Below are 22,042 nucleotides of genomic sequence, written 5' to 3' on the forward strand. Positions count from 1 at the left end.
TCACCCTTTGTTGCTTGCAGAAAGTTCATGGGAAGTGTGCTATTTATAGAGCATTCATTTTGATTTGTTTGTGGAGAGGCAATATTATGTTGCATCAAACAATTGCACTTTCAAGGACATTTCCCCATCACCTTCTCTACTAAAAAAAAGCCTCAAGGGGGATATTATTTGTGCAAGAGTGCAAAACTCACTTTAATTGCAGAACTTGAGTTTGCCAGTATGCAATTGAAATCCCTCACCCAACACAAAATATTCCAGAAGTGGCCTGTGTATGTGTGTGCACACATGTAGATTTATATTTTGAGACTGAGGGTGCCAGTTAGTGTTAGAATTTAATCAAGGCTTGGAGTGTTAAACTGGGTGCCAGACACTGAATCCCTGGATTCAGTGAGTGTTAAAATATAAGCCAGGTTAGGGTCCTGATGGGGTAATTGCGTGGGGTGATGAGCCATTAAGAAAGCAAGGAGAGGGGGCTCTGTGCCAGAGAAGACAAAGTTTGAAGTAGAGTTTTGGGGCTGTGATGTGACCTAGAGAGATGAGGTTGAAGACTGGGAAAGGAACACACACAGAGAGAGTGCGCCATGGCTGATTTCTGCTAGTATGCAAGGCTATGGGAGAAACAAGACCCCTTTGGGGTGTTACGGGCTGTGAACCCCTCCATCATAGGCTCAGGTTGTATATATGTGTAAATAAACCATATATCATACAGACCCAGGTGGCGCTGTGGGTTAAACCACAGAGTCTAGGGCTTGCTGATCAGAAGGTCGGCGGTTCGAATCCCTGCAACGGGGTGAGCTCCCGTTGCTCGGTCCCAGCTCCCGCCCACCTAGCAGTTCGAAAGCACATCAAAGTGCAAGTAGATAAATAGGGACCGCTCTGGTGGGAAGGTAAACGGCATTTCCGTGCACTGCTCTGGTTCGCCAGAAGCTTTGTCATGCTGGCCACATGACCTGGAAGCTGTCTGCGGACAAACGCCAGCTCCCTCGGCCTATAGAGCGAGATGAGCGCCGCAACCCCAGAGTCGGACACGACTGGACCTGATGGTCAGGGGCCCTTTACCTTTTTTACCTATCATACAGACACCATGTTTTCCGCTGGGCCACATTCCCAAAAGGAAACACGAGCCCTGGGTAAGTGTCTGGCACCTCTGGAATTTTGCACTGCTTGGAGATTGGGGTGGCGTGTAGATATATGGTTCTGCTTTGCAAGTAAAAGCAAATAGCCAGATGTGTAGTAAGATAATACCCTGTGCTGCTGTTGCTTGGCAGAGAAAAGGAAAGGGGGGCACATTAGGGGTGAGACCAGGAACAACTCATGTATAGTGCAGCTTAACAGTAATCCTAGAATCGGCTAGATCTGTATAACTGCACACCTATCGGTAATCTTCGGCAGTAGCACCATTAGTCAGGCTAACTTTTGTCCTCAAGGTTAAATGCAGACTTTCACAAGAGGATGTTTGAGGAGAGGGAAGATATTATGGGCCATGTTTGTTTTGCAAAGGCTCCCTGCTGTCAGCTACTGCACATGATCCTAAAACAAAAGATTTAAATAGATCCAAAGGCCCAAAAACAAAAGCTGAAAGCTGTAATTAATATCCTAAGCATATGCAAGCAACCATTTCCCAGACCTTGTTGCGCAGTACATGGTTAAGGGTGAAAAGACTGGGGGGTTTTTCTTGCTCTTTCAAGCTTTCTGTCCAGAGGCTTCTGAACCATTGGCTTGGATCATAACTTATTGTGTGAGTGGAACAGAATTTATGTTCATGGTGTGGTGCGAGATATGGCATGGCCTGGGTGGGTGGGTTGGGAGCTGGAGATGGAAGAATTGCACACGAAAGCTCATACCAAAATAAGAACTTAGTTGGTCTTTAAGGTGCTGCTGGAAGGAATTTTTTATTTTGTTTCAACTACATCAGACCAACACGGCTACCTACCAGTAAACGGAAATAACCCTTCTCCTTATACTTTACAAATTTGCCAAGCATACAATATTCTTGTAGATGGTGCATATTCTTGCACCATCACGTAATGGTGCAACCCTATAACAGAAGTGCAGTTTTTTAAAGTGAACAGTCTATTATAGGCAGATGTCTACAATAAATGAATTAAGATATTTTGAAATGTTCAAGATGGAATGGTTTAACCTGATCTTTGTAGCCTTTTCTCCTAGCACCCACAATGGGATTCACTAGCACCTAGGAACATTCCCCTCCCCCCCCCCAATTCTCCCCCTTTCTCTTTAAACATGTAACAAAACATTACTGCTATGACTTCCTTCTTTCGGGCTATGTCCTAGTTGTGAGCCATGGTGCATCAAACTGGAGACATGCAAAATTCACAAAGGTGCGATGTAGAATGAATATTTTATTGGTAGTAACAGAATTACATATGTAACTTCCTCCATGGTGTAACTTTCCAGGTCTGTCTCTTGCACACACACGTTGGTTGTGCACCATCGCATCCTTTGAATTCTCTGTAGCAATTACAGTGAAATTAAAACCGAACCCAACAAAAGTTTAGACACAATTCCACATCGGCAAGCTGCCTAAATATATATCAAAAGGATCAGGCAAGGTATGTAGGTGAGATGCTAAGCACTTCACAAGAAATCTTAAACTGAAATCGGAGCCTGCACCTCAGGCTACCAGGGTTTCATCCACAGGAAAGGAGAGGCCTGTTCTAGTTTTCTCCAGATCAGATTTCAAAAACAACACAAGTTAGCACTGAGCTGCTTCATTCTGGTGGTAGTGAGGGAAATTATCTTCATGTTCCAAGTGTGGTGGGCATCTATTTTATCTCCCTGTTTGCTTATGGAAGGTTCAGAGAATCACTGAATTGTAGAATCGGGTAGGATCCTGAGGATCATCTAGTCCAACCCCCTGCAATGCAGGAATCTTTTGCCCAACATGGGGCTCGAACCCATGACCCTGAGGTTGGGAGTCCAGTGCTCTACTAACTGAGATATCTCAACTAGATCATGGTTCAAATCCCATGATTTATCACATCAAACAATAAATAACAGTGAATCCAGAGCCCCATCTTACCAGGATGCATGCAGAGATTTGCTTAAAAGGGGGGGGGGTCACGGTGCTTTTTGTTCTCATGTAGGGAGTCTGGCTTTCCTTGTTTTTGCAATTCTCTTGGCAGATATACAGTGGTACCTCGGGTTACAAACGCTTCGGGTTACAAATTCCACTAACCCGCAAGTAGTACCTCAGGTTGAGAATTTTGCCCCAGGATGCAAATGGAAATCGCGCGATGGCAGCAGCGGGAGGCCCCATTAGCAAAAGCGCACCTCAGGTTAAGAACGGTTTCGGGTTTAGAACAGACCTCCGGAACGAATGAAGTTTTTAACCAGAGGTACCACTGTATTTAAAAGAAAATTGCTTATTGTCTGTCTCGCTCCTCCCCACCACCCAAACACTTTTTTTGGGGGGGGGAGTAGCAGTGTTGCTTGCACGTTTACCCCATTCAATCTATTTGGCACCTTAATTTTTTGCTCGCTTTTCTGTTTCTCATGGAGCACGCTCAGTTTTAGTGCACAGTAGAACTGCTCCTAGAGAAGCGAGTTTGTGACAAGGGTGGCGTAGTGGTTAATGTGTTGGGATTAGGACCTGGGAGACGGGGGTTCAAATCCCCACTGAGCCAGGAAGCTTGGGCCAGTTATTGTCTCTCAGTCCAAACTACTTCACAGGGTTGCTGTGAGGATAAAATGAGGAATTCATGTATTCCTTAAGAATTCCTTAAGAGAAAATGTAACACATGTAATAATAAAATAATAGAAACCCAGCTAATTGGCACAGGGCACAGCTAGCTTCTCTCCCCAGACATTCAGAGGCTGCGCCCCAACCTGAGTTCAATCTTAGGAAGTAAGATTGCACCGTAGCAAGTGCAGTTCTATGGGAGCTCCACCAGTCAAATGTGTATATTGGGATGCAGGCATGAATGGGCATCCTGCTTCCAGATCAGGCACGGGGCCAGTCATAAGAAGACAAGTAATCCCCTAGTGCTAGATCTGAAAGTGCTGTAAGCTGCTGTGGTCCCTGAGCCTCTTCCCACACCCATGCGTTGCCCGGCTCTGGCAAGAGTTTTCTGCTGAAAAAGGAAGAAAACAAACTGAAAGCAGAAGTTGAGAAATGCAGTAGCTTTTTCCTCGTCTGCATAATATGAGCCAAACCTGTGTTATCTGTAGTGGGAAGTGTGGGAGGCAGGGACTCCCCCCACCTTTCCCCCAATCCAACAAACATTAGTTGTAATTAAGGGCTCGTTTGCCTAATCATCTGGCCAAAGTTTCTCCCCGCCGTGGAGAAAGTGTAGGTCTGTGTGCATGCATGTACATCACTGGAAAGAACTTTGGCCTCCATGGCGGAAAGTAATATAGAAAAATCCATAAATTACTTACCTAAAACCAGGTTGGTCACAATGAAGAATATACCATTGTGTGGTTGTGGTTTTTAAAAGAAACAAAAAACAAAAACTAGCAATTTGTTTGTTTTCTTCCGAAAGGAAGCTGACAAACCATGCTACACTTCCAAGAGAAGTTGTCTTGTAATATTTCAGAGTAATGCAGAAGAAAATATGGGAGGACTTTTGGCACTAATGGGAGGACTAGGGCACCAGATATAAAAGGCACAGTCAGTTTCACAAACCAACCTATGTACTAGATAAGTAACAGGCAAAACAGAGGGGTTCAATAGAAATCTACTTTCTGTCCACAGTAGGAATATCTGGGAGCAAGTTGGTGGCAGAGATGAATTTACTTTGCCATTTATTTTCTCATATAGGCAATATGTTAGCCAAAGATGCTTCTATCACAGCCTTTTTGTCATAAACCGTTTGTATCTAACTAGGTCCAGAAAGCCACTACTAATTGCTAATACTGCTTTGGCATTGGGGCAGTAGATGTTTTCCACAGCATAAACAGAGGATAAAACATTCAGATCATGACTGTTATAACATTATATGGTTGTGCATGGAATTAGGAATTAAGTGTGTGTTGAGGTGTACAGGGAAATCAGAACAACATGAGTCTCTTGGGGAAAATGATTCTTGAGTGTGGCATAGATGGGACTATTCAAACTTAAATAAGAGTATAAGGCACTTATCTTGTTTCAGACAAATTGGGTTTTTTGTTTGTTGCGAGCAGAAGCCTTAGTCATCGTTGCTTATACAGTATAGGAAAGAAACACCACCTTTCATCCAATATCAGCCGTTAAATGGACTGTGACAGCAATTACATTGTTCTTAGATTTAATTATTTTCAACTGGGCTTATTAACCTTTGCCATACTCCTCAAACCAGGTATGCCATAGGCAAGGCCGTCTTCACTTGCGGAAGGACCACAGTGGTTAAAAAAAGGATGGTGAAACAAAAACGAAATGTCAACAGGATCAAGATAAAACTTCCGTTCCCAGAATTCTTTTGTGGAAGTCACAACAGTTAAGCTAGTTTCAGACACATTTAAATCTGTAGTGTAGATGTGCTTACTTTAAGCAGAGAAAGGGTACATATGTGGCTCTTGAAGAATCACCTTAACATTTTATTACTGGTTAAATTGCAACTCTGGGAGCGATCATTTTGTTACGAGAGTAAAAACGCATGTACAAAGATGTTTACGGGGACCATTCATTGTTAAGTTGGCCATGGCTTTTGAGACTATACAAAAAATATCATCACATGTCTATCACAGTCTATAAAACGAAGGTAACCTAAAGAGATATCAAAGCTCAAGTCTACGGTAACAATTAGACTGAAAGCACTACCACGTGGGTATTAAGTGGACTTCCCGTCAGTCGTGGCTCAGTTGGGGGGGGGGGGGCTTGCTAGACTTCTTTCTTCTTGAGTATTAATGGGCCCACATTATCTCCTGTCGACTCATTGTGCTTCTTGTGGGAACCATCACAGACAGGGAACTGAAAAGAAGGCGAGAGAGAAGCAGCTGAATATCTGCACTGATTGTAGGGTGGGAATTAGGATTCAGAGAAGCTTTTTGCACAGGAGCCCGGGTCACTCATAACTGGAACAGAGTACAATCGGCATAGATAAAATGGGATGGCAACCCACAAACTTAAGTACAGGGACAGAAAAAGATCCCGGCTGAGAGACAGCAGTCTAGGCCCAATACCCTAAAATGAAACAATGCATGCCTTAAAATGGTCTCTGTACTTGCGCCATCCATGACACTGGTTAAAAAGGTAAAGGGACCCCTGACCATTAGGTCCAGTCGTGACCGACTCTGGGGTTGCGCGCTCATCTAGCATTATTGGCCGAGGGAGCCGGCGTACAGCTTCCAGGTCATGTGGCCAGCATGACAAAGCCGCTTCTGGTGAGCCATTTACCTTCCCGCTGTAGCGGTCCCTATTTATCTACTTGCACTTTGACGTGCTTTCGAACTGCTAGGTTGGCAGGAACTGGGACTGAGCAACGGGAGCTCACCCCATCGCAGGGATTCGAACCGCCGACCTTCTGATCAGCAAGCCCTAGGCTCTGTTGGTCTGCATAACGTAAGGCAGAAATAATAATAGAATAACAATAATAATTTATTATTTGTACCCCGCCCATCTGGCTGGGTCTCCCCACCCACTTCTGGGCGGCTTCCAACAAAGATTAAAAATAGAGTGGTGCCTCGCAAGACGGTTTGCCGTGGCAAAAAAAAAAAAACCTGCCAAAAAACTTCGTCTTGCGAAGCGCAGCCATAGAAAACTTTGTCTTGCGAGTCACCAAAAACATCGCAAAATGCTTTCGTCTTGCGAGTTTTTCATTGCACGAGGCATTCGTCTTGCGAGGTACCACTGTACATTCAAATGTCACAGATAAAAACTTCCCTAAACAGGGCTGCCTTCAGATGTCTTCTAAATGTCAGGTAGTTGTTTTATCTCTTTGACATCTGATGGGAGCGCGTTCCACAGGGCGGGCACCACTACCAAGAAGGCCCTCTGCCTGGTTCCCTGTAGCTTCACTTCTCGCAGTGAGGGAACTGTCAGAAGGCCCGTGGTGCTGGACCTCAAGTGTCCGGGCAGAACGATGGGGGTGGAGATGCTCCTTTTCCTTCAGGTACACTGGAAATCACAGTAACCTTGAGGCCACATCTCAAAGCAATAAAATGACTCACCGTTTTTGAGCGCCAGCACCTGCAGTACACGGCCTTTGTGAGACAAAGGTCCTCAATGTTGATTTCGTTCACTACTTTGGGGTTCTCCTTCTGGATCTTGAGATTGATCAAGCTATCCTTCTGCTGCTTCTTCTTGGGGAGGAATGGACGAATAGCAAGGTATCCGAGCAGAGCAAGGACACCCAGGAAAGGCAATAACCGCAGCCATTCTGAAACTAAGCACATACCACACACATGAATGTTATAGAAGGGTGCTCACCACCAGGAACAAGTTCCAGCGTCAACTGCTATCAACGCAGTGCTTTATTATAGAGTGCTTACATTCTAAGAACTTACAGATACCATGCAGAAACTGCTGGAAACGGCCTCTGCATTTTGACTTGACCCCATGGCAGCCGCAACACATAGTGGAAGACATTGCTGCATTCTGGTTGCTAGGGCAGAGCTGCAATTGCATCTCAAGAGCAACGGCAGTAACATGAAAACTCTTAAGAATGTAAGAAGATCCTGCTGCATCAGATAAATAACCCATCTAGTCCAGCATCCTGTTCTCACAGTGGTCAGCCAGATGCCTAGGGAAAGCTATAATAGCAACTCTCCATGCCATGTGCCAGGACACTGGTATGTCATAGGGCCACGGTGAGGCTGGATCATCATTTGGAGGCGCCTCTGTGCAACATTAGTCAACTTGTTCTCACTCTCTTCATTTCAATGCTGGCAGCATTCTACGCCGCCAGCAGTTACAGTATGTGACTGTCCTTGCCTGACTTCCCAAAACTGATGGTTGATATGTTATACTTTCTGTCTTTACGTTTCTGAGCACAATTCAAAGTGCTGGTGCTGACCTTTAAAGCCCTAAAAGGCCTCGGTTCTATATACCTGAAGGAGCGTCTCCACCCCCATCGTTCAGCCCGGACACTGAGGTCCAGCGCCGAGGGCCTTCTGGCGGTTCCCTCACTGGGAGAAGTGAAGTCACAGGGAACCAGGCAGAGGGCCTTCTCGGTAGTGGCGCCCGCCCTGTGGAACGCCCTCCCGTCACATGTCAAGGAAATAAACAACTATCTGGCTTTTAGAAAGTATCTGAAAGGAGCCCTGTTTAGGGAAGTTTGTAATGTTTGATTGTGTTTTTAATATTCTATTGGGAGCCACCCAGAGTGGCTGGGGAAACCCAGCCAGATGGGCAGGGTATTAATAATATTATTATTGATAATAATAATAATAATAATTAATTGCAACCACACCAAAGCATATTAGACAGTATTGCCTGTCCTCACAGTGAGGAATATCCATATCATCAACACAGGGAAGAGCAGATGAAATTATGAGGTAGTTAAAGTTTGCTTTGGATTAATTATCCATCTCATGGCCAGCTTTCCTTGACCCATTGACTTCTGACTAATAAACAACAGAATTAGTGAAATAATTCAAAGGCGCTTAAAAAAAAATAAAGCTCACAGGAGCACATTCTTGTCCCCATGCACAAACAAGGGGATTAAATCAAGGCAGATATAAATGAGTTAGTGTCCAATTAAAAACAAAGGACACAATTCCCCAGCTTCACTGAAATAAATGGAAAAGGCTCAGCAGGATTTAGGCAAAAGATGCTGATAAAGTATTGGGGCTTACGCGTATTTTTACCTAGACAGCAATAATATTACTATTGTACTTCTTTATAAAAAGCTGCCTTACACAAAGTCAGACCTTTGGTCGCCCAAACTCAGTACTGTTGACACTCCAAATTCTCTGGTGTTTCAGGACAGGAGTTTTATCCCAGACATACCTGGAGGTGCTGGGAATTTAACCTGGGGCATTCTCCAATCCAAACATGTGCTCCGTCACTGAGCTATGGCCCACCGAGTTACGTCCCTCGGGGTGGATATATTTGCAAAAGGTGCTGTAATTCTGCCGAATCGAGCTCCCCAAGGATCTTCAGCTCTGCCAATTTTCTTGCGCTATACATTTAAAGCACTATCGTCATGGCTTCCCCCAAAAGAATTGCGGGAGCTGCAATTTGCTAAGGATGCTGGGAGCTCATAGGAGACCCCAGTCCCCCGCCAGTGCCACAGTTTTCCAGAGTGGCTTAACAATAAATCTGTTTTCACAGGGCACTCTGTGCTGCTTTAAATACATAGTGCAGATGGGAGCCTCTGTATTTGAGAGTATGAAATATTCATTTCCTGGGTGGGTGGAACGAGACCCCTTACCTAACTAAATCTTTAATAAGAAAGGCAAGACATGAATGCAAAGCTCTTAGCGCTGCGCAGGGTAACAACGGGCAGCCCAAAAGGCAAGTCAAGCTGACCTGAACAAGGACAGAGACAATCTGTGGTTCCCATGGAAGCGTATTCAAATACAGTCAAATCATACGCTAGAGCAGATGCTTCTGATGCAAGAGAGCTACACTGAGTCACCAAGCACTGCCTATGAGTGGGAGCAAGCCCGTTTGGACCCAATCATGCCTACCCAATACCCAATTTCTTTAGGCCATTTATATAGCATTTAATCTCAGTTGTCCCTATGTCGGTGAATCCCAAGCTTTTTAAGGCCACAGCCCCCACCACCCCCTGTTCCCTAAACCCACCCCTGCTTCCCTAAACCCATCCCTGCTTCCCCCTCCCCAATAACAAGCATTGTTCAGAATAGCGGGTTGCACGGCCCACCATGGAATACAAAAAATCCTAACGCTAATACAGTCATACCTCGGGTTGAGTATGCTGCAGGTTGTGTACTTTCGGGTTAAGAATCATGCAACACTTCTGGGTTCCGCCGTGCGTGCATGCGCAGAAGCATTATGCGTGCTTCGCGCATGCACAGAAGTGCTCTATCGGCTCTTCACGCGGGCGCGGAAGCACCGCTCGGGCTGCGTACTTTTCGGGGTGCAAATGGCACCCCAAAACGGATTGAGTACGCAACCCGAGGTACCACTATAATTAATGGCAAAACCCTATCAAAACTATTTAGTTCAATTAATTCAACCAAACTGGTTGAATCTGGATCTGGCCCTTGCCTTTTTAACACATACACACAAACACAGAGAGAGAGGGGGGGAGGGAGAGGGAGAGAGAGAGAGATTATCCAGCTGCTCCCAGAGAGTAGAACAGCCCCATTTGTAAACCCCACATTGAACTGATTGTTCACAGGCCTAGGAGAGAAAGGAAGACTCCCCTGCCAGCTCAAGGGGTTCCAAACAGCTGCTTTTCTGACTAAGCAACACTTCTGACAAACTGGAGAGAAGCCATAGAAAACAACTGTCCAAGTGCACATGGTTCTCTGAATGTTACGTTCTTTGAGCAGGCTACCTGCCCCAAGCATGCTTCCCCAAGAGTTCATGAAGATGCTACATGGACCAGAAAACCACCAGGCTTTTCATACTGAACTTTGCACGCGGCAGCTGGCCCTAGCATTTGGCAGAATGAGGCAGCCGCCTCAGGTGGCAGATTATGGGGAGAGGGCAGCAGGGGTGAAGTGCAAGGAAACAGAGCCGCGTGCGCTACACAGCTTGCCCTGCAGTCCCCGAGCAACTCTGGTGTGGTGGAGAACGTTGTCCTGTCACCAGTGGAGAAGTAAAATGGTACCTGGAAATTTGTAGACGGGGAGAGAGATTTGTCATTTGCTCCAGGCAGCAAAATGTCTTGGGCTGGGCCTACTCCATGCTTTCCTAATTTTTATTTCAGCCATGGGAAGGACTTGCAAAAGCACACAGATTTTGCTGACCCACAGCGTAACTTATACGTGCACAGAAATTGGAAGCACTTCTGATGTATTGAGCATCGAGAATGTAAGCCAGGCACCCCTAAACTTCGGCCCTCCAGATGTTTCCCATCTTCCCTGACCACTGGTCCTGTTAGCTAGGGATCATGGGAGTTGTAGGCCAAAACATCTGGAGGGCCAGAGGTTGGGGGTGCCTGATGTAAGCAGTTAAAAAATGGTAATGCAATTAATTCTGCATGGCTATTTATACTATAAAGCTTTATCTTCCACACCCATGTTTCCTGTTTATACACCTTTTTTTGAAGGATAGCATTTGCACCGATATACCTAATTAAAAGAAAACACGGGTGACAATTTTTACGTGAGCAAATTGGCTCAGGCAGCAATCCTGGACACACATACCTGAAAAGGTCCCATTGAACTAAATGGGGCTTACTTCAGAGTAAGCATGCATAGGAGTGCACTATAGGGTGCATAAGATGACTACAAAGCTCAAACTTAGTGTGTATTTGCCTGGTACAAAGAGACATATTGACCCATTCCATCTTATTTTGCCTTTCAACAAAATCCCCCTTTAAGCTGCCTTTGGACCAAAACGGGAGAGGAAAAAATAAAAGGATCTTGCTTTGTTTTATAGTGAAAGACAAAAACAGAAAGGGTAATTATGCATGATCAAGCTTTCTTTAGCACCTCAGCCCAGGACTAATTGCAGCCATCAGCAGCCATTAACAGCCATCTACAGGTTTACCACTCCCATCAGCCCATCTCCCATTCCCACCCACCCCCACCACCCTCTGTATATATATAGGGTCTGACACTTCTGTTTCTAGTGTATCTGAAGAAGTGTGCATGCACACGAAAGCTCATACCAAAATATAAACTTAGTTGGTCTTTAAGGTGCTACTGAAGGAATTTTTTTATTTTGCTTCGACTCAGACCAACACGGCTACCTACCTGTAACTAGAAAGGGTAATGTGATATAGCAGAAAGGAAATGGTAGGGTTTGGTGTTGTATTTGAAATAATAATAATAATAATAATAATAATAATAATAATAATAATAATAATAATTCTGGATAGCTGAACAGCAGAGTCACACATGGAGACAAACAGATCACTTTTTTCAACTTTACTTTATAACATACAACTTGCTCTTGAAATGCGGCACGAGAGCATAAATCATCACGAAAGTTTTGCCTAATGACAGATTTATTCGCTTGCTACTCTTTTATTGGCCTCTGAATTGAAAGTCTTGCCTCAATGCATTCTGCCTTGTAATATAACAAAAATAAAATTTAAAAGAATACTAGGGCAAGTCCAGCTAAGTCCCCCTCCCCAAATAAAATTACGAGGTTGGGGGGGGATCTGATGGCCTCCAGATGTTACGGAGATCCAGCCAGCATTTCCAAGGGCCAAAGAAGATTGCAGTTCTACTCCAGCAACATGGGGGTGGGTGGGGAGGAGACACAGCTTTCTCTTCTCTGCTTTAAATGATTTCCTTTCCAATACTCCTGTATCAAGGAGAAAACAAAAACCCTGCGTTTCCTCACAGGAAGATGTAGCAGTTTATGGTCAGCAACACTACACCAGACATTTTGGGAGTCCATTGTGGACCCCACTTGTAATACATTCGTACCTTGGAAGTCGAACGGAATCCAAAATGTTCAAAACCAAATCACAGCTTCTGATTGGCTGCAGGAAGCTCCTGCAGCCAATCAGAAGCCAGGGAAGCCCCATCAGACGTTGGGGTTCCAAAAGAACGTTCACAAACTGGAACACTCACTTCTGGCTTTGCGGCATTCGGGAGCCAAAAACGTCCGAGTTCCAGGGCATTCGGGATCCAAGGTATGCCTGTACATTCTAGGAATGAGATGAGTGCTTTGTTCTGAGTGGAGCTGCACTTGCTGGAACAGGTTTGTAGTCTTGGGATGTTCTGGATTCAAACCTGTCATTTGAGTCCCTAGACCAGGGTTTCATAAACTTGAGTCTCCAGCTGTTTTTGGACTACAGTTCCCATCATCCCTGACCACTGGTCCTGCTAGCCTGGGGAGTTCCTATGGCATCTCCCAGCCAGGCACTGAGCAGGGAAATACCTGCATCAAATCACATGCCCTGTTCAACTCTAAAAACTGCAGAACGGGGAATAACTTAGTTGGCCTGAACATATCATGTCTTATGTAATTTTCCCCTCCTTGGTAAAATAGCCTAAGAGAGGCTAGATAAAGCAGGCTGCTGGACTGGGGAGACCCCCTTTGATCCTAGCAGGCTGCATTGTTAGCTCAGGCTCTGGGTTAACAAGGGATTCAGATTTTTACCTTGGGCCACTAGAAACATTAACCACCCTGATTGCTTTGCAGTAATAAGCAGGCCCTTGGAACACAAGAGCAAATCTGAGCAAAAAAGGTAAAGAAATGGGTATCTCTTAAAACTGCTTTTTTTAAAGAAAAAAGTGAAATAAAAAAATTGACATCTAGAGCACAGCTATTAACTGGGCAGATGAGAGCATTCCATTTCCATCCCTGCACAGCATCATATCCCCCCCGCCCCCAAAAACAGGACAATTGGAAACTAGTTAAGTGATCAGAATTTCACATCGACAACATCTGCACAGCATGATAACGGAGGCAATCAAACAATGACGGACTCCAAGGAAAGATCAGAACTGAGCCAAAAGGCATTTAAGACTGTTGAACAATGGTTAGCGTGGAAACTTCTAAGTTAAGAGCACATTAATAAAATGGAGAGAATACAGCAGTGCAATCCTACATCTCTCTATTTGGTCAAAAGGAAGTCCCATATAGGGTATAGTAAGTGCAATATAGGATTATAGCCTCAGCCAGGGTGGTCCAACATGCATCCTGAGGGCCGCATGTGGCCCTCACCCTGCCTTTTTTGGTAACCCTTGGCAACATTTGACACTCTGGCCCCTTCAGCCCTCACCCAGCCTTCCCAAAGCCAGGTAAGTGAGGTGCTGGGCTTTGGGAAGGAGGTGTGAGGGCTCCAACAAGGCCCTAGAGTCCTCTATCCTCCTTCCCAAAGCCTAGTTAGTGCTTTTCCAGCTATGGGAAGAAAGTAGGTCTCTAGGACCCTGGCCAGAGCCTCCCACCTCCATCCAAAACCCCAGCAAGTCCCTTATCCAGCTCTGGCCTGGCTCCCCGCCCCCTGCCCTCCCCACAGGACAAGACAATGTACAGCCTACAGGTTCCATGTCAAAGTACTCTTGCAGCCCACTTGGTATGAAAAGTTGGACCATGAACCTTTTGCCTGGCCTAGCGAGTCAATTAGCACCTTAAGGCGAATACAAACAAGAAAGTGGAAGGACTGCGGTTTTAATGCTTTGTCTGCAAAGTGTCAGAACTTTGCACAACATCTTCACAGGGAGTCAGATCTAAGTTTTCCTGACTCCAGTAGCAGACACACTGCAGAGAACAGATAAACTCTCTAGCTGTAAAGCCACCAGTTTAATCAATTATGCCGGCCTTAAAAAGCAGAGTCATCATGAGGCTGAAGTGTATGTTACAGCAGAATTACTGGGGATAACAACAGGAACTGAAAGAAGGAAGACGTCTCAACTGGAATGCAATGCAATGCTGAATTATTGGCAAATTCTTTACTTAGTGCTGCTTCACCATTTTTGTACCAGCAGTATTTAGGGGAAATTATTATCTCTTGGGGACGTCCAAAAGTTCCTTCTGTTGAAACCGAGCACCAATTTCCAAGGGTTAAAAAAGGGGGGGGAAATGTACTATGGAACCAGATCATGATTAAAACTGGTTTCTCATGCAAAGAGAACCCAAGTTTGTGCCACATAATTTCTCTGATATGTTGCTGTGTAAGCCTCATGAGACATGATGCGAGCCATGGGGGAAGCACTCACCTGTGAAAGGGCTCTGTGTGCCTGCTGTCCTGATTAAACATGCTTTTTTTGCAGGGCTACACTCGTGCAACATTAGTATGCCAATGGCGTATCTAATGAAATGCAGAAACGAAATGCTGCTTGAATATGACCAGCACACATAGCAGGCATATTTAAAGGAGATGTAAGCCACACAGAACTCTTACATTTACCTGTAAGTGCATCCAGTTGGATCGCTGGCCACAAAAGCTTATGCCATCATAAACGTGTTGTTCTTTAAAGGTGCCACAAGACTCTTTGATGGACTCTGCTGCAAGTGACTCATGTGGGTACCGCATTGGAAATTGCTTTTCCTGCAGCTCACATCATCTCTAAATCAAGCTATGGTCATGGTAGGGCAGTCTTGATTTTCAAACTACTGTACTTCTGCTCCAGTCAATCTCCGCGTCACCATGTTATCCTTAAGGCAGGGACATCGCTGGACAAAGCATGGAGTTACTATTCGCTGTTTTGCTCTACTGAGACAAGGACTGAGGGCAGCTATCAAGCTTTTGGAAAGCTATTTGCTCTTGGAAAAGACAGTGAAACTGGAATAATTTGGAGCCAAAGCACATAGTTACGCTGACCACAGGGGCACTGACAATAATGAGTTCTGAGAAGTTAGATTAGAGGCATTCACCTCAATATAGTGAACTGAGACTCAGCATTTTGATCGTATTATGCCATTAGCTGCAATGGCTGCCAGTCTGCATTTGGGCCCAATTTAAAGTGGTCATCTTGACCTTTTAATCCCTTAAAGCAGGCACATCAAACAGGTAGACTAGTAGATCACTGGACGTCTGTGGTAGATCACTGGCTCCCCCCAAAGAAGCTCAACAACTTTGGCTCCCCTAAAAAAAAGCTCAACATTTTTGCCCTGAACCCCCATATGTGGCTTTCCTCCTCCCTAAAAAAGCTCACCAACTTCGACCCAAACCCCACAAAACAGGGCTTTCTTTCCTAAGAAAAAGCTCAACAGCTTGGACCTGAACCCCCCAAAAGGGCGTAGATCACTGCCAGTTTTTAACTCTGTGAGTAGATCGCAATCTCTTGGGAGTTGGCCACTCCTGCCTAAAAGCTTTGCCTGAAAGATGACCTACTTTCAAGTTGACCTGCCCGAACCTTATGTGATTCTGTCCCATGGGTTCCTGCAAACTAAAGTGAAGGGAGTGTCTACTAGGAAGAGGGTTTTCTCTGTGCGAGAAGTCAAACCTAACAATGCTAGTTAGTATGTGAAGGGGTTAAGAACCACTGAGTTCTAAAATAGTAGAGTGGGCTCAGTGATGTTACATCCCCTCTTCTCCAAAGAGGAAGCAGGGCTTGTTTCCTGTTCCTCTCTCTCTCTCTCTCTCTCTCTCTCTCTCTCTCTCTCTCTCTCTCTCTCTCTCTCTCACACACACACACACACACACACACACACACTGCATGGGATGGAGGCAGATGTGCCTTAACTTAGCTCTCTGTGGCTGCCTTGTTGTTGTTTGTTTGTTTGTTGTTGTTGTCGTCTAAGGGAATTTACCTGCAGTTTATCGTTGCTTCCATCCCTGTCCCCATGGCGAACAGGGTCACCTCACTATGCTTGCACCCTAGCTGCAAGCACTCTAGCTGGGTTGGCTCTTCAGCAGGCCAGGCATCCCAGTCAGTGACAGACCCCGTTGCTTATAGCTGAGCTTCGACAGATATTCAGGGAGGCCAACTAAGAACTGAATGGTGCTCAGAAACAGCCAGACTGGTGTACAGAGGTACCTCTAGTTATGAACTTAATTCGTTCCGGAGGTCCGTTCTTAACCTGAAACTGTGCTTAACTAGAGGCGTGCTTTCGCTAATGGGGCCTCTTGCTGTTGCTGCGCCGACAGCACACAATTTCCATTCTCATCCTGGGGCAAAGTTCTCAACTCGAGGTAACTCTTCCAGGTTAGCAGGGCAAATGAAGCATTTGTAACCTGAGGCGTTTGTAACTCGAGGTACCACTGTAGTGGCTAGAGTGCTGGACTAGGACCTGGGAGACCAGGGTTCAAATCCTCATTTGGTCATGAAGCTCACTGGGTGACCTTTGGCCAGTCACAACCTCTCAAGCTAACCTACCTCACAGGGCTGTAATGAGGATAAAATGGAGAGGAGGAGGAAAACCATATACACCAAACCATGAAAGTTGGGGGTAGAAATGTAGTACTGTAGTAGCAATAACAATAATAAGTAGCAGTTGTAGTAGATAGAGAGGAACAAATGGGTCAATACAGAAAAAATGATGGCTCTGACAATGCTCCACTGGATTTGCAAATTCATTCATATGATACCGGACAGTTTACAACAAAATATTGAAAACGGAAGATATAATAATGGTTTTAAAATGACAAAAGTAAAAAAAAAGGCAGTCAAAATGTCCACACACAACAAGTAAATAATGTTAATGATAATAATAATAATTTTTATTTATACCCCGCCCTCCCCAGCCAAGACTGGGGTCAGGGCGGCTAACACTGGATATAAAACAATTGATTAAAGTACGTTGTGTTTTGTGAAGAAGAGGCAATGTAAAAGTCCGTCGAGCGTTCCAAACTGAGTTACAGGAGTGACTCTGTAGCTCAAGTCAGGACGGGCATGCAAAAGAACATTCCCTGTTTACTCAAGGCCTTCCGCCCACCCTGCAGCCTTCAAGTTGTGCCCAGCCCGATGAACTGGTTTTAACCCCATTAGCCATGTACAGCCTTCACAGCTGCTCTATTCATGCAACCTGAAGCCTATTTATTTTCCAGAACCTTTAGATTTATTAGCTAGTTCAACCTGCAAATTGCTCATAGCCGGAGGGGAGATGTAAAAACATCAGAGATAACAGGGAAACTGCTGTACAGTACGTCGCCTTACCAAAAATTCCTCTGACTTATAAAGGCTCCAACTTTGTGGGGAGGTTTTAGTGAGCAAAATAAGAGGATAAAAAAAAAAATCACGCAATTTTAGGTGGCCACATTCACATTCCCGTGGTTGCATCTGTAAAATAGACTTGGGGAGCCAGGTGTTGGGAATAGCTTCTCTGGTGACAAGGAGCAGATGTAGCAACAGAGAGAGGACAAGGTATTTGCTCTCCTCTCCAAAGGGAGAAATACAGTAACAACTTTCACTGGGGTGATAGTTTGAAATTGTTGCAAGCTTTAAGCACCTGCCAGATCAGGCCAAAGGCCCATCTAGTCCAGCATCCTGTTCTCACAGTGGCCAAACAGATGTCTGTGGGATGGTCACAAGAAGGACCTGAGCGTAACAGCACTCTCCCTACTTCTGATTCCCAGAAACGCGTTCAGAGGCATACTCCATCTCCTCTTCTCAAAGCACAGGCCTCTGAAGGTGAAAGACAAGACAGAAAGCGCTGTCACATGACACTGAAAGCTTGACTAAGATGATTTCAGGGTCTGGAAACCCAGACTCAGGAGGAACAGTTGAGGAAGCTGGGCATGTTTAGCCTGGAGAAGAGGAGACTGGGAGGGAGATATAATAGCCATCTTCAAACATTTGAAGGAAGGGCTGTCACGCGGAAGATGGAACAGACTTGTTTCTGCTGCTCCCGAGGGTAGGACCCGAACCAATGGATTCAAACTAAAATAAAGGCAATTCCGACTAAACATGAGGAATAACTTTCTTAACAGTGGAACAGACTACCTCGGAAGGTGGTGAACTCTCTCTCGTTGGAGGTATTTAAACAGAGTTGGGGTGGCCATCTGTCAGACACTTGTTTAGCTGTGAATCCTGCATTGCAGGGGGACTAGATGACGCTCACGGGCCCATTCCAACTCCACAATTCTAAACAAACCATTGATCACTTGGTTCCGCAACTGGATATTCCAGCTCTACAATCTGGCTGGAAGCAGTGCTCCAAAGCTGATAAGGCCTTTCCCAATTCTGCTTTCTGAAATCCTTCACCAGAGAACTCACACACGAAGCTTACACTCTACTACTAAGTTATCTATACTACTAAATGATGACCCTTCCAGATGGGCCAATTAAAACTATAATTTTATCCTCTTCCAGAGGAGCAGTCAAATTAAGCTTTTGTAGCGAGAACGACAAAGAGCCCTGTGGCACACCAGCAAATTTATTGTGGCATACGTTTTCATGGGCTATTATGTTATTTATTTATCTAGACAATTTATAAACCACTTGTTCAAAAAAATTTTATCCAAGCAGCATACAAGTCCAATGATAAAACATGAGTAAAATACACAAACCATGTTAAAAACAAATATAATTTTAAAACATCCTTTTAAAAAGACACCAAATATGAATTTAATAAAATGCTTAAAACAAATGTAACTAAATCTGGATTAGGCTTGCCAAAACAGAAGTTTTCAGTATGTGTTCAAAACAGTATAGTGAAGGTGTCTGCCTTCTAATATCACTAAGCAGGGAGTTCCAGAGTACAGGTGCTGCCACACTAAGACTCCTTGCAAACTACAGGCCACTTCATCCGATAAAGTAGACTGTAGTCCATGAAAGCTTATGCCACAATGAACTTGTCAGGTGTTGGCTCTGATGTTACAAGCCAGCTCCATCAGGCCTCCTCTGCCCTCAACTGTCATCTGGGGTGCAGCCATTAAATTTCCTCAGTAGGAGAGATAGGAAGCAGGGATCATTTCATCAGCTTTGCTGGAGCCACAGCTCCATTGGGTACCTATTGCCCCTGGACGTTAAGGGGACAACTGTTTAGAAACTGGGGCCTGAGTGTGTTTTTTCTCCCCCTCTTCCCTCCCTGTCCCTTTCCCCTTGTGTGTTGTTGTTTTCAGATTGTAAGTCTGCAGGTAAGGATTGTCTTGTTTTGGCTGAAGAGCAGGATACAAATACTCTAAATAATACTCATGTGAAGCAACTGTACTGCATATTAATTTAGAAATATTCCTACATGCATACATAATTGCTTTCATGTTTACAGCTATTCAGATTTGCTGTGTTAAGACACATGTGGAAGAAGTTTTTTTTAAAAAAAACAGCCACTGATTTTTTTACCACCATGACTATGAGCACAAAAGGATAATGGATATCAAGGGGTTACTTTTTTGAATTAAACAATATTGTATGTACACACTAAGGGCATTTTCATTCAGAATATAATATGATGCATATGTACTACACAGTCCTATATGGAGTTAAGTGAGCCTAGGCCCACTGAAATAAATTGGCTTCGGTGTGCCTAACTTTGCGCAGGATTGCAGCCTTACTTCAAAGCAAGTTCCATTGGCCAGAACTTTTATGTAATCAGACCTCTCTCTCTCTGTGTGTGTGTGTGTGTACCCTGTATCACTATATTAAGTAAACATGAATTAGAGACAGGTCTCCTCTTCTGGGGAGTTTTGTATTCCTTGTGACTTTCATTCAAACATGCATACAAACAGCAGAGAGTGAAAGCACCCACCCTTTAGGTCAGGCATGTCCAAAGTCTGTTTCAGGGGCCTAATGCAGCCCGCCAGTCGATTTAATCCAGCCCCTGTGGCAGTTTATTTTCTGGGGTAAAATCCTTTAAAAAGCCCTTACATATTGCACTTCATGAAATCTAGCCTTCTTTGGAAAAAAAAAGTTTGGAGACCCCTGCATTAGGTCAAAAAGCCTCTAAAGTCCTAAAGGAAAGCAAAAGGGGGAAGGGGAACTATAGGACCAGCCCAAGACATTTTGCTGCCTGAAGGGAAGACAAGATGGCCATGCTATTTGATGCACAAAAGCCCACCAGAATGGAAGTGGAATCTTCATCACAGGGCAGCAGCATCTGCTGGATTGGAGAGCAGCCAGCAAACACCTCTATCCTACAACACCTCACCACAAAAACCACCAATTCCCTCAAAAGCACTTGCTGTCTGAGGCAAGTAACATCACTCTAGCTCAGGGCCGACCCATGGCATTTTGGCACCTGAGATGAACCCCAAAATGGTGCAAGGGAAGGAAGAGCTACACCAGGAGCAAGCGGGGAAGGAAGATTAACATTGGAATCTGGTGTCCCTGTGGGTCCTGTCATCTGAGGTGGTTGCCTTTCCTGGCCTCAGAACTACAGGATCGTAGAGTTGGAAGGGACCCTGAGGGTCATCTAGTCCAACCCCCTGCAATGCAGGAATATCAACATGGCATGGGTGGGCAAGCCTTGCTCTTGCCTGACGAAAGGACCGTTCCTGGAAAGCATGATTTGAAAAAAAAAGGGAACTGAAGAGCCTATAGGGGACTAGGGCGCATTTGAAGCAGGACGATCAGAGGGGAAGGATGAATGGGGGAAAGGAGCACGTGCAGTTAACAGCGCAGTCCGCCCGAACTTAACGCGGAAGTAAGCTCCATTATGCTCAGTGGGGCTTACTCCCAGGTAAGCCTGCAAGGGACTGCGGCTGCGCTTTAAAAGAAAGGCTTATTCTGAAGCACTGAGCTCTGCAGTTGGGAGAAAGCTGAAACCAAAACACACGCGCGCGGGGAGAGGGCGAATAACAAGTTTTGCAGCGCGATCCAGAAGAACGCGTCTACTCAGAGGTAAGTCCCGGGGCCTTTGGCGGGCTGTTCCTAGCCTTTCCCTTTCCACCTTCCAGGGGAAAGTGTTTAAGTCAACTCGAGTGTTTCGTTTCCACGCCTCCACCGCCCGCTTCCCAGGAAGATGAGCAAAGACTCGCACGGAAGTTTGACGAGCAGGAAGCGCAGATCCCGACCCTCCGGCTCTCCCCACCGCCGCACCCCCGACCCAAGGACCCTGCCCCCCGAACCTGTCAGCCTGAGGAAGCCGCCGACGCTCTCGGGCAGCGGGAGGCGCTTCAGGTAGGCGGGGAGCTGCACTTTAATGATGCGAGCCAAGCTGTCCAACACCATGGCGCTGCAGGGCTGGGGCGGCGCTGCTGGAGGCAGGCGGTGCGCCGTCGAGGGCGAACGAGCGAGTTAAGGAGAGGCGGGCTGCGCTGGGGCCGCTGCTCGGCTACCTGCCGCTCCCGCGGTTAACTTTGCATGCCCGCCTCGACTTTGCCCTCCTGCTGCTGCTGCTGCTCCTCCTCCGGCTGCTCCCGTCGCAAGTGGCCCCCTTCCCGCCGACGGAGCATGCGCGCACGCGGCCTTGCCGGCGACGAACCCAGCGCGGACCGGAAAAAGAGGGAGCGGGGAGGAGGAGTGGGGGCTGGCCCGAGCCGGGTCTCTCCGGCGGCCTCGCTGCCCTCGAGGGGGCGGTGCGCTGGGCAGGCGCGCGGAGCCAGGGCGGAGCAGACGGGGCTTCCTCTCCGGCACCGCCTTGCAAGACTATGCAAGCCCTGAATCCCGGAGGGGGAGGGGGGGGGAGAGATTCAAGATTTGTTATGCAAGGGAGGGGGGAGGTTTGAAGGAAAAAACC

General features: G+C 45.8%; 1 protein-coding gene across 1 annotated transcript; it reads right to left on the minus strand.

The window, feature by feature from the left end:
• Positions 1-2,343: 2,343 nt before the first annotated feature.
• On the minus strand, positions 2,344-21,733 carry CISD2 (CDGSH iron sulfur domain 2). The gene is made up of 3 exons (XM_035113894.3): positions 21,432-21,733; positions 7,111-7,325; positions 2,344-5,911 (listed from the first exon to the last, which is right to left on the minus strand). Exons 1-3 carry the CDS (start codon positions 21,532-21,534, stop codon positions 5,822-5,824), a joined length of 408 nt encoding a protein of 135 aa, XP_034969785.1. The 5' UTR covers positions 21,535-21,733; the 3' UTR covers positions 2,344-5,821.
• Between the last annotated feature and the right edge of the window lie 309 nt (positions 21,734-22,042).

This window comes from Zootoca vivipara, chromosome Z1 (assembly GCF_965207765.1).
Source record: "Zootoca vivipara chromosome Z1, rZooViv2.hap1.1, whole genome shotgun sequence".
Taxonomy (NCBI): Eukaryota; Metazoa; Chordata; class Lepidosauria; order Squamata; family Lacertidae; genus Zootoca; species Zootoca vivipara.